At 34.5% G+C, this 13,348-nt stretch overlaps 1 protein-coding gene across 1 annotated transcript in view; it reads left to right on the forward strand.

Moving 5' to 3' along the window:
* Nucleotides 1-13,348, forward strand: part of LCORL (ligand dependent nuclear receptor corepressor like) — a 162,678-nt gene that overhangs the window by 45,243 nt on the left and 104,087 nt on the right. The window contains 2 exon segments of the mRNA XM_044913015.1: nucleotides 7,411-7,490; nucleotides 8,377-8,506. Of these exon segments, the coding sequence (XP_044768950.1) occupies nucleotides 7,411-7,490; nucleotides 8,377-8,506 (210 nt within the window).

The raw sequence follows: 13,348 nt of genomic DNA on the forward strand, positions 1-13,348 counted from the left end.
CATACACTGCTATTACAACGTCATTAACTATATTCTCTATGCTGTGCCTTTATTCCTGTGACTTACTCATTCCATAACTGGAAGCCTGTTATCTCCTACTCCCCTTAGTCCATTTTGCCCATCCTCCCTACACCCTCCCCTTCCCTCTGGTAACCATCAGTTTATTCTGTGTATTTATAGGTCCAGTTCAGTTTTTAGTTTACTCATTTGATTTAGATTCCACATGAGTAAAATCATATGGTATCTGTCTTTCTCGGTCTGACTTATTTCAGTTACGGAATACTCGTGGGATCCATCCATGCTCTTGCAAATGTCACAGTCTCATCCTTTTTTTAAGGCTGTGTAATATTCCTATGAGAGAGAGACAGAGAGAGAGAGTGTGTGTGTGTGTGTTTAGTCTTACATCTTCCTTTTCCATTCATCTATTGATGGACACTGGATTGCTTCCTATATCTTGGTTATTGTAAATAATGCTGCAGTTAACGTAGGGGTGCATATATCTTTTTGAGTTAGTGTTTTTGTTTTCTTTGGGTAAATACCCAGTAGTGGAATTACTGGATCATACGGTATTTCTATTTTTAATTTTTTGAGGAACCTCCATACTGTTTTCCACACTGGTGTACCAATTTGTCTTCCTACTAACAGTGTACAAGAGTTTCTTTTTCTCCACATCCTCTCCAACTCTTGTTTTTCTTACCCTTTTTTTTCAAGTCTTTATTTAAATTCTTGTTAGTTAACATACAGTGTTTAGTTTCAGGTATAGAATTTAGTGATTTATCACTTACATACAACAACCAGTACTCATCACAAGTGCCCTCCTTAATACCCATCACTTACTTGCCTTTTTGATTTTAGCCATTCTGACAGATGAAAGGTGATATCTGATTGTGGTTTTGATTTGCATTTCCCTGATGATGAATGATGTTGAGGATATTTTCATGTGCCTTTTGGCTATCTGTATATCTTCTTTGAAAAAATGTCTATTTCGGTCCTCTGCTCATTTTTTAGTTGGTTGGGTTTTTTTTTTTTGGTATTGAGTTGAATAAGTTCTTTGTATATTTTGGATGTTAACCTCTTAACCTTTTATCGGGCATATTATTTACAAATATCTTTTCCCGTTCAGTAGGTTGTCTTTCTACTTTGTTGATGGTTTTCTTTGCTCTGCAGAAGCTTTTTATTTTGATGTAGTCCCAATAGTTTACTTTTGTTTCCTTTGCCCTAGGAGATATATCTAGAAAAATATTGCTACGACTAAGTCAGAGAAATTGCTGCTTATGTTCTCTTTTTAGGATTTTTATGGTTTCAGATCTCACATTTAGGTCTTCAATCCATTTTGAGTTTGTGTGTATAATCTGAGAAAGTGGTCCAGCTTCATCTTTTACAAGTAGCTGCCCAATTTTCCCAGCATTTATTGAAGACACTGTCTTTTCCCTATTGTGTATTCTTGCCTCTTTTGTTAGATGAACTATTTTGTCTGCTAATTTTGTGTCGGGAATTGTGATGAGGAGTGAGGAAAGAAAAATGAGTAAGCAGGATCTCTTCTAGGAATTCATGGCCTAGTATTAAGTCAGTAGTTTTCCAATATGGATTGATTATTTATTTTAAAACCAGAGAATCTAATACTGCTCTATTTTATAGTTATATAAATTATATTAGCTCTTATCAATGTGCACACAAAAACTTATCTGAGTGTATTCATCATGCTGCTTGTAATACCAAGATTAGAGAAACAGGCTAAATATCCAACAATAGGATATTTATTAAGTAAGTTATGTATCTGTTTGATGGACCATGCTTATTTATTAAAAATTATTTAGAAGTATATTTGAGCATAGGAAATATTTGTGACAAATAAGCATGTGTATAATATCCTAATTTTTAAAATAAATAGCATTTTTTAAAGCAGTTTAAATTTACAGAAAAAATCAAGAAGAAAGTACAAAGATTTCCTATATACCCTCCCCCCTCTAAGGTTTCTCTATATTAATATCTTCCATTACTGTTGTACATTTGTTAGAATTGTGGAGCCAATATTGATATATTTTATTACTTAAAGCCCCCATAGTTTACATTAGCTAAGTCTGTGGGTGTTGTACAGTAGTGTGCATTTTGGTGAATTCGTAGTCATATATCCACATTATAGTATTCTTTACAATAGTTTCACTGCCCTAAAAATCAGTAGGTTGCCTTTCTGCTTTGTTGATGGTTTCTTTTGCTCTGCAGAAGCTTTTTATTTTGATGTAGTCCCAATAGTTTTTTGCTTTTGTTTCCTTTGCCCTAGGAGATATACCTAGAAAAATATCGCTACCACTAATGTCAGATCCAGCTTTTTAGTTATTTCCCCTGTCTCCAACCCATGTCAAACACTGCTCTTTTTACTGTCTCTCTTGTTTTTTCTTCTTCATAATGTCATATAGTTGAAATCATACAGTATTTAGTTTTTTCAGACTCACTTCTTTCACTGAATAATATGCATGTAAGTTTCCTCTCTGTCTTTTCATGGCATCATAGCTCATTTCTTTTTATTACTGAATAATACTGCACTGGGTGGATGTAGCATAGTTTGCTTATCCATTGATCTACTTGAAAGGCATCTGGGTTGCTTCCAAGTTTTGGTAACTATTAATAAATCTGCTTTAAACATTTGTGTGCAAGGTTTTGTATAGATACAACTTTTCAACTCATTTGCCTAAATACCTAGGAGCACCATTGCTAGATAGTATGGAAAGATTCTGTTAAGCTTTGAAGAAACTGGAAGACTATCTTCAAAATTGGCCATACCATTTTGTGTTCTCACCAGCAATGAATTGAAGTTCCTTTTGATCTGCATCCACACCAGCATATGACGTTGTCCATGTTTCAGACTTAAGCCATTCTAGTAGGTGTGTAGTGGTAGCTCATCTTAATTTTCAGTTCTCTAATGGGATATGCTATTGAGCATCTTGTCATAAGCTTATTTGCTATCTGCATATCTTCTTGGGTGAGGTGTTTGGTCCGTTTTTGGTACTTGGATAATGATGATAGATAGTAATAATGATAGAATGAGGAAATACTTCTTTTTTTTTTTTTTTTAAAGAAACTATGTTTCTTTTTTTTTTTTATTTATTTGAGACAGAGAGAATGAGAGAGCCAGAGAGCACATGAGAGGGGGGAGGGTCAGAGGGAGAAGCAGGCTCCCCGCCGAGCAGGGAGCCCGACGCGGGACTCGATCCCAGGACTCCAGGATCATGACCTGAGCCGAAGGCAGTCGCTTAACCAACTGAGCCACCCAGGCGCCCAGAATGAGGAAATACTTCTGCTTTTGTTTTCTGGAACAGATTATAGCGAAACCATCTGGGTTGGAGCTTTCTGTTTTAGAAGGTTATTAATTGCTGATTTAATTTTTTAAAAGATTTTATTTGTCAGAGAGAGAAAGAGAGAGAGTGCACACAAGTAGGGGGAACCTCAGGCAGTGGGAGAAGCAGGCTCCCTGCTGAGCAAGGAGCCCAATGCAGGACTTGATCCCAGGACCCTGGGATCATGATCTGAGCCGAAGGCCGATGCTTAACCAGCTAAGCCACCCAGGCGTCCCTGATTTAATTTTTTTTAATAGACATAGTCCTATTGAGATGATTTATTATTTCTTATGTGAGATTTGGTAGATAGTGTCTTTCAAGGAATTTGTCCATTTCATCTGAAGTTACCAAATTTGTGGGCAACTAATATTATAATATTTTTATTATTTTTTTATTCATACAATCAACAGTGATGGCCCATCTTTAATATCTGATATTTTTTCTTTTTTTACTTGGTTAGGCTGGGTAAAGGTTTATCGATTTTATTGATATTTTCAAAGAATCAGCTAATGCTAATTTTTAAAAAGGCATAGAATATAAACTAGAAGGATATATTGCAAAATGTTAATCATTATCTCTGGATGATGGGATTACAAATAGTTTTTTTTTTCTCCTTTGTAGTTTTCAGTATAGTTAATACGTAGTTTTAAATGAAAAATTATTTTTCAGTAATATTGCCCACTGTTCAGTATCTTTCCTCAAAATCAACATAGTTATAACCACTTTTTCATGACCTTCATGAGAAATCTAGTTCAGTATTCTCTTTTTTCACTTTTCATTGGGCTTTGTCTTTGGGAACTTTAAATTTATTTCTTAGGGTGAAAGTGTACAAAGGAGAATAAAAATGTTCAAAAGAAGTACAATTATCTAAAAGAAAATGAAAGTAACACCTATTGAACTTGTTAGGTGTTCTGCATATGTTCTTATTTAATTTTTACTACAGCCTTAAGATGCAATCATTATCCTCATTTTAACAGATGAGGAAATTGAAGCCCAGAGAAAGTAACTTGCCAAAGGCCACATCTAGTATTTGGAAAGATATCTCAGTACCAAGGCTTTTTAATTTCAAAGTCTGTTATCTTTCCAAGACAGATTAGGTAAAATGATTGGAACCAGACTTTGACCACAAATATATATCCATGGTTAAAAGGTTGGTCTTTTGTTAGTCATTTACTATTAGTTTTCCTTTCTTTCCCCCCCCTTTTTTTTTAAGATTTTATTTATTCATTTGACAGAGAAAGCATAAGCAAGGGGAGTGGCAGGCGGAGGGAGAGAGGGAGAAGCAGGCTTCCCGCTGACCAGGGAGCCTGATGCGGGGCTCAATCCCAGGACCCTGGTCTCATGACCTGAGCTAAAGGCACTTAACAGACTGAACCACCCAGACACCCTACTATTAGTTTTCATTATGACATTGCCTTTCATTAATAAGAGTATTTCTGTAAGGTACATAATTTGATCCTTTTGAGCTTATACAACTTCACGTATTAAAATTGCAAAATGAGAGACCATGTATTTTAGGGATATCTGATTTATTATCATATTTTGTTTGAGAAATAAAATAAGTCTGTAGTATTTACTTAACTTTTATGACATGAAAAGATAACCTGGACAGAGAAATCTGGCCTAGAGTTGATTTTTCAAAATTTGTTTTCCAATAAATAAAATGATGTATCTCAGCATCATTTATTTGGACTCAAAATCAAAAGTTCTGTAGAAAGAATAGTTATTAAATATTGGTAAGTAAAGTTGTAGATTTTTTTACCCAGCAAAATTTAATGGCATTTATATAATTGTTGATTATTCATTGCCATTTATTTAACCTTATAGGCATTTATTTTAATTAACGTTTCCTTGAAGAACTTCTAAAATAACTAAAATAAATGGGATAATCTCAGCATGCCCAATTTTATCTTACAACTGGTAATTGTTTTAATTATTCCAAAGTTGTTGTTCCTTGATTCAACATATTTATCACTAAAACTTCATGAAACCTTACAGTGATTTTTCAAAAATACCTCTTTTCCAGGACTACCAGCTATTTTTAAAAAATTCTAATGCTAGATTCCTTTCATATCTTTTATTCATGAAGCCATAATAAAAAAAAAAGCAGTAAGATTTCCTTGATCTACCAAAATTGTTATGCTTAGCATATGAGTCAAGTTTTTGCACAGTAATACTGCCTAACAAATAGCTCTAAAATCTGTTGCATCTTATGGGTGATCTGATTCACTGGACCTCAGGGATCACTTCTGATGACTGCAGGTCCCAGTCTGAAGGAGTAATAGCTGTGTGGGGCAAATTCTTTTCACGTTGGATGGTTGAAACTCAAGAGAACTGGGGCAACTTGCCATACCTTTTAAAGCCTCAGCTTGGAATATATACGTCACTTTTCCCACATTCATTCTACTAATCAGAAAGCTCTGCCTTCCTAGTAAGAGACATTGCACAATTCCACATTCAAGAGTGTGAATGTATTATTCTAACTATAGTGACAGGCCAAAGGGTTGAAGAAAATTATAAACCTGCATAACTACAGTTCTGGGTTTTTAATTGTTTAGATTGCTTAAACTTTTTGATTTATCAGGTCATTTGCAAAAAAATGATTAGTTTTCTTAAACTGGTATATTAAAATTATCTGTCTTCTGCAAATTAACCGTTTTAAATACATTTGTGATTGTGCAGGATTTAAAAAATAATGACTGATGATCCTGCTTTTTTAGTAACTAGCCTTTGCATGGTGTTTTATAGTTTATAAAATATTTTCTCACTTTTTTCATTTGATCCACAAGTAAGTTAGGTGATGGGATCTTTATTTTATAGATATAGAAATTAAAACAAAAACTTTGTAACTTGACAAGGTTACAACGAGTAGATTCTACTCCAGATGGAGACTTTAAATCCAATTATCTTTCCATTACCCTATGCTGGGTCTCATGCTCCCATTTCCTACCATTTCTAAGTTTGGGTAATATTAGGACTATTTCTAGACCATTGCCAAAGCCAAAGGGAGCTGTCACTACACTTTTATACTCCAACAGATTACATTATCTTCTATTCTAACTTGTATATCTCAGTTGATGCAAGAATTTCTTGGGGGCTGATCCTAACTGGTACTTATTTATTACCATTCCAAAAAAGGTAAGCTTATTTTCTGTGTAGTTTAACATAAACATGTATTCAGCTTACTTATTTCAAAAGTATGAAAGAAAATAACTGTGGTATACCGGTGCTTTTCAAATTAGTACCTGTGTAACTGCCTCAGATGATAATTGTTTCATATATTAGAGGTTCTATATAGGAATTTATTTGGGAAAGGAAATTAAGGGGAGTTTTACTGCAAGGAGTAAGTTTGCAAAATCACTGTCTATACCAAGTATAGTTAGGTTGGCAGTGTTGTTATATTGTCATAAAATTTCTTCATCATAAAATGTTTGTTTTGCACAAACTTTCTAATACATTACTATAGTTGGATTATATGAAACATTCTTGTGGAAAAGAATTCATGTTTTGTGTTGAATAAAGGCTTATTTACCTGCCTTTTACTCGAACTCTTACAACAACACCTTTAAACAATACAATAAAAATCTGATTGGACTTCTTAGCTATGGATTTCTACTTTTTTTTTTTTTTTTTGGAACAGCATTTCATTTTCTCAAATCTGTGGGCTTTTCTGGTGCTCTACTCCATTTCTCTGTTTTATGTTGCTTTCATGATGTGTAAAATTTATTTTTCCCCATACCTCCTTGTTTTGATTTCTTTCATAGTGAAAATTAAAAATTAATGATAAATTGAATCTTTTAGGTTAGATGATACTTAAAACCCTATTGTTAGAAAAAATTTATAACCAGCTCATTGTTTTTGCTACTTTGTCCCATAATAGTGCAAAATTACTCTCCTTACAGCCTTCTCTGTTTATTTCTTTCTAGATGTCATCACTTTAATTTTAAAGTTAGGCCTTCTCGCCTTACTATTAGTAGTTAGTTTTTTTTATATGAGCCATTGCTGTGGAGAGTGGTAATTTTATTTGTTTGACTAAAGTTAGTGTATTTAATGAATATTTTTCCCTCTTTTAAAGACTGTGAACCAGAAGAGCTGACTGACTGGTCTATGGATGAAAAATGTTCATTTTGTAACCTACAGAGAGAAGCAGTCAGTGTAAGTTTTAGTGCTACGAAATTATTTCTAAACTAATCGCACAATTGTAACAATTTTTTTAACTTAATTTGTTCTGAAAATTGATGACTTACAGTGGAAATTTAAATACTTGATTTTGGTAATGAGAAGAATATTTTAAAGTCTTATGTTAGAAGTCTAACATTTAGCTTAACTTGCAGGTGAAATCACAAAACACTCATCTTTTTTGCTTATTTCACATTTCTTCCTTATAGCTCCCTGACTTTGAAGTTCAGTTTAGATCTGTTTTGTATTTAGGTAGACAGTGGTGAGCTTGGAGGCCTAGCTTGGTTTGAGACCACCCTATAGTCTGATTTCTTAGGAATCTATAGTTGGAGGATAATGTGGTACTACTTTTTAGCCTTTTACTCTCTTGAAGTCTTTTGGATATCAGAATTATTTCCTGGTAAATGATTAAATAGTGTCTACTATAAACGGCATAAACTAGACAAGCAGCATCTTCTTGTATGGCGGGAAGTCCTAATTCTTTACTATTGTGAGAAAGGCTGGGAAGAAATGAGAACTTGAAACCCTGTACCCGTTTTGGTCAGATTAGTGGGTAAACATACCTATTTTGTTGTTAAAACTCTCATTACTGGCATGCTATATAGTGAATTTATTCAGCAATGCATTTTATCCACACTTCCTCCCCCCTTTTTTTGGCTATAGTTTGCTAAGAAATAAAGCTAATTTGGTATCAGAGCTAAATTTCTTTTCTCCTCACTCCTGTCCCAAATTTTATGTTCTCTCTATATAATTTGTTAAATAGAACAAATGAGCATTTAGAGAATATTTTTTTTGCTATTTTTAATGAAATTGCATGTATAATTAAAACTGATTTTTTTATGTTGCTTTCTTATAATTTTAGGATTGTATACCATCTCTTGATTCTTCACAGTCAACACCAACGGAGGAACTATCATCTCAGGGCCAGTCCAACACTGAAAAGATTGAATGCCAAGCAGAAAATTACCTAAATGCACTCTTTCGAAAGAAAGGTAATATTGGTATACCTTGTCATTCAAAATTAGCAGTAGAGATCTAGAATGTTTGTATTTTTCTCACACACAAGTTTTTTTTTTTTTTTTTTAAAGATTTTTATTTATTTATTGAGAGAGAGAGCATGAGAGAGAGGAGGGTCAGAGAGAGAAGCAGACCCCCTGCCGAGCAGGGAGCCCGATGCGGGACTCGATCCAGGGACTCCAGGATCATGACCTGAGCCGAAGGCAGTCGCTTAACCAACTGAGCCACCCAGGCGCCCACAAGTTTTTTTTTTTATGCCAGTCTTAATTCCATTTTTTATTATTTTTTTTTATCTTTAGTTTTTCTTCATATTTTTAGGGACATTAGGATTCTCAGTTATTGTAGTGCTAGTCTTCTATTGGCCATTCCTTTTCACCCCTCTTTTCTCAGATCTCTCCCTGACTTTATCAGACATTTTCCTCATCTACTATAGGCAGACAGGAAATTTTTTTTTTATGCTTCTGGTCTTCCTTATTTTGTTGCTGTTCTCAAGACTTCAAAAGTTCTTTCATGTTCAGTAAGTGATAGATATACTACAAAGCTGTCTTTAGAAATGTAACAGTTAAATCATTTATCAGCCAGGTTAGAGTATATTTGCTGGCTTGGGGTTTCAGTGTTTCTTTGGTAGCTTGAGTATGCTTACTTAACATTAAATGTCAAATGTTCTTTTTTGCTTCCTGTCTGTCTAAACTATTTAAACCAAATGAGGCTTGTTTCACTTGTTCCCTTAACTTGATACACATGTATCAGAGAGAAGTAGTTTTTTATATCTTAGTTACTTGAGAAAAATTTAGAAATATAGAACCTTCCATTTTTTATTCTTGGCAATTTCTGCAGTAGTAGAGTGTCTTAATTTTTACCACATAGGCCCTTGGAGTGAGTCATGGTATAAGGGGAATGCAGGTTGGGAGGAGTTATCATTCTGCCTCCCACTTTCCAGAGATCAAGAAAAACATTACTGTATTTCATCTAGGTGTTGACTCTGCTTTACTCCTCTTTGAAATTAGGTTAATATCGGATATTTTTCTATTAAATTGATAACTTCCAGATTTTAACCAATAATGTTGAAAATAGTCATCATCTTTGAGCAAGGAGGCTTTTGTTTAGTCCTCAGTGTTATGAGTTCTTTTATATGTTGAAATATAAGAATCCTGTGATTAGAAGAATCATTACATTAAAAAAACTAAAGTTAAGGGGTACCTGGGGGGGCTCAGTCAGTAAGTGTCTGACTCTTGAGTTCAGCTCAGGTCATGATCTCAGGGTTATGAGACAGAGCCCCTTGTCAGGCTCCGCCAGAGCTCAGTAGGGAGTTGGCTTGAGATTCTCTCTCTCTCTGCCACTCCCCCCATGCATTGTGTGTTCTCTCTCTCTTTCTGTCTCTCAAATAAATCTTAAAAACAACAACAACAAAAAAAAACCCTAATGTTAAGAACTTTATTTTTTTTAAGTGTAGGAGACTGAAAATCTTTTCCTGTGTGTTACTGAAGTGCTTAATGTTGAGAAATTGGCATTTGTCTTGAAAAAACAAGTTCTTTTTTTTAGAATTTTTTTTAAAAGATAGACTTATTTGAGAGAGAGAGAAAGAGAATGCAAGTGGGGGGAAGGGCAGAGGGAGAGGAAAAGAGAGAATCTTAAACGGACGTCACATTCAGCACAGAGCCTGTTGTGGGGCTCAATCTCATGACCCTGAGATCATGACCTGAGACAAAGTCAAGAGTCGGATGCTTAACCAACTGAACCACCTAGGCATCCCTAGAAATTTTTTATCTGAACCAATATTAAAAATATTTTACATGCTTTCTTTAAGAACTTTATAACATTAATTTAGAAAATTTTGTTCTGCCAGTGTATTTACACTTATAAGAAGAATTATGTTATCAGACTTCTATCACTAAGAGAACTGGAAGAAACATCCACATTTATACATGCGCACAATAAGTTTCACTCACCTTAGAACTCATTACTCAGTCTCCTTTTCCTTGAGTGATTTGTAATGGTAGTAGCTAGAATTATCAATAATAATGACCTGTAATTTTTGATAGTATGGAGTAACCTGTGCTCCATTGCCCTATTAAGAGTAATCAGAAAACACTTGGTACTATTTCAGCTGATTCAAGCATCTGGGTCTTCAAGAGGTCTCCTACCAAAGGTTGGGTGAGTGTTCATGGATATTTAGTGACCTCTCCATTTGGGGATAATCTTGGTTTTCTTCAAGATCTTTGAAGGGTTGCAGAGTTTTTAAATGAAAGATTCTTACTAGTGTTTTTTGCTTTACTTCGGGGTCTTACCTTTGTTAATTCCTTTATTTGTAGTCCAACGTGATTCTCCAGATTTAATTAAACGTAAAGATTTTTCTACTCATTTACTTGGCTTTGTTTTGTTCCTTATTTTTAAATTTTCTTTGAATAAAATCATTTTAGATGTTTCCCAGTATGATCCAACTAGGATAAGGCCAGAAGGTAATAGCAGTATCTTTAAGTGATGATAACTCCTTCATTTGTTTAGATAATTCTGCTGTTAACTTTACATGGAAATAAAAGGCATAAACATATTTTTAAAAATAAACACTTCTGAGTCTTTGGAGTAACAACTAAAATATTGATCAAACATATTGTTGGTGGGGCGCCTGGATGGCTCAGACGTTAAGCGTCTGCCTTCGGCTCAGGTCATGATCCCAGAGTCCTGGGATCGAGTCCCACATCGGGCTCCCTGCTCGGCGGGAAGCCTGCTTCTCCCTCTCCCACTCTCCCTGCTTGTGTTCCCTCTCTCGCTGTGTCTCTCTCTGTCAAATAAATAAAATCTTAAAAAAAAACAAAAAAAACATATTGTTGGTGAAGCTTTTATTTGATTCCTGAAAATTTCCCAAATTCAGCCATTTTCAGGAATTCTGGATATTAATAACATTAGTGTTACTGATACTTACAGATACTGATCTTTTGCTCAGTTTGAGGAACATATGTATGTTAATCATCTTGCCAAAATATAAAGAAATCTCTTAATAGCTTTATTGTAGCTTATTATTTCTCCTCACTATGATTTTGGGAAGATGATAATGATAAATGTAAGCTGTTATTAAGAACCCACTACACAGGATAATGATGATTGAGGTCATCAGTTCTGATTGAGCACTAAGACCTTTTTATGCCCTAATCTCGTTTAATCCAAAAACAGTGTTAAGAGAGACAGGTACTGTTGTTATCATTTTAACAGGTAGAGACAATGAAACACAGAAAAGTTAAGTAATGTGTCTTTTAGTTCTGTTATGAACATTTGAGTCCTCAAGAAGTTAAAAAAAAAAAAAGTTGAAAAGTGTTCTATGTGAGAAGCACCTAGATTCTTTTATGTACTAAGTAGAAAAACCTTCCTATTCTCTACTAGCCACCTAGGATTAGAATTATTTTAATTGAATTAGGCAGACTAGAGAGGACCTATGAGAAATGCTGTATTTCTATACATTTCCATTCTTCCTTTAAATGAACTAGAAACAGTTTTAGTGATTAGTTTCCTTATAGAGTTTAATAATAGATTGCAGGAAACTTATATACTAAATACAGTTTGGCCAATCCCTTGTAATTAAAAGCTAGTCAAAAATACTTTTTCAGGGTTGAGTAAATAGAATGGGGGAGGGTGATATTTTAGTACAGAGCTGAACTTTTAACTAGTTTTGAATATTCCTGAGAAATTTTTCAGAATTGAATTCCTTCTAGAGGTTAACCCTAAAATTCTCTATAGAGTAGAATGAAAGCTCCATGGTAATAGGCACTTTGTTTTGTTAATTGTAGTATCCTCAGTATTTAGAAGTACTTGTCATATCTGTCTTCAGTAAATATTTCTTGACCATAAGAATGAGTACTAATAAACTGTTCAGGTATCTTCCAGTTTCTCTACATACTCTGGTATTAGTACTTGTTTTATTTGGAGAAAGAAATTAAATTAGCATGTACATATAGTTTACCTTTCCCTACTTTGTACTCAAGTTTATTACTGTGTATAGTTTGAATATCAGGCAGTTTGTTTTGAAGTGTGTAGAAACATAGGCTTATAGATATAAAATGCCTTTTCCAAAGTATCCCCATCATATGTAAACTAAATTATTTTGACTTTTAGCTTCACATTCTCTGATTACCTGAAGCAGTTTAAGTTACTGGTTTATGATTCAGGAAGATGTCTCATCTTTTATTTTTAAATTAAAGAAGGCTACTTGACTAAATTGGAAAGTTAGTATACACATAGTAGTTGAATGAATCATACTGCTAAATATATGATAAAATGAAATATTTCTTCATCAAAATATGTTTTTCCTGCTTTATCTTTTATCCCCACACACATTTAGCATTCATGTAATTCCTGATCTGTTTTTTTGTTTTCAAAGAGCTTTCCTTTTTTTTTTTAAAGATTTTATTTTATTTATTTATTTATTTATTTATTTATTTTAAAGATTTTATTTATTTATTTGAGAGAAAGAGAATGAGAGAGAGCACATGAGAGGGGGGAGGGTCAGAGGGAGAAGCAGACTCCCTGCCGAGCAGGAAGCCCGATGCAGGACTCGATCCAGGGACTCCAGGATCATGACCTGAGCCGAAGGCAGTAGCTTAACCAACTGAGCCACCCAGGCGCCCTAAAGATTTTATTTATTTTTTTGTCAGAGAGAGACAGAACACAAGCAGGGGGAGAGGCAGGCAGAGGGAGAAGCAGGCTCCCCGCCGAGCAAGGAGCCCGATGTGGGACTCGATCCCAGGACCCTGGGATCATGACCTGAGCCGAAGGCAGCCGCTTAACCGACTGAGCCACCCAGGCGTCCCTGTTTTCAAAGAGCT

Source organism: Neomonachus schauinslandi, chromosome 2 (assembly GCF_002201575.2).
Source record: "Neomonachus schauinslandi chromosome 2, ASM220157v2, whole genome shotgun sequence".
Classification (NCBI taxonomy): Eukaryota; Metazoa; Chordata; class Mammalia; order Carnivora; family Phocidae; genus Neomonachus; species Neomonachus schauinslandi.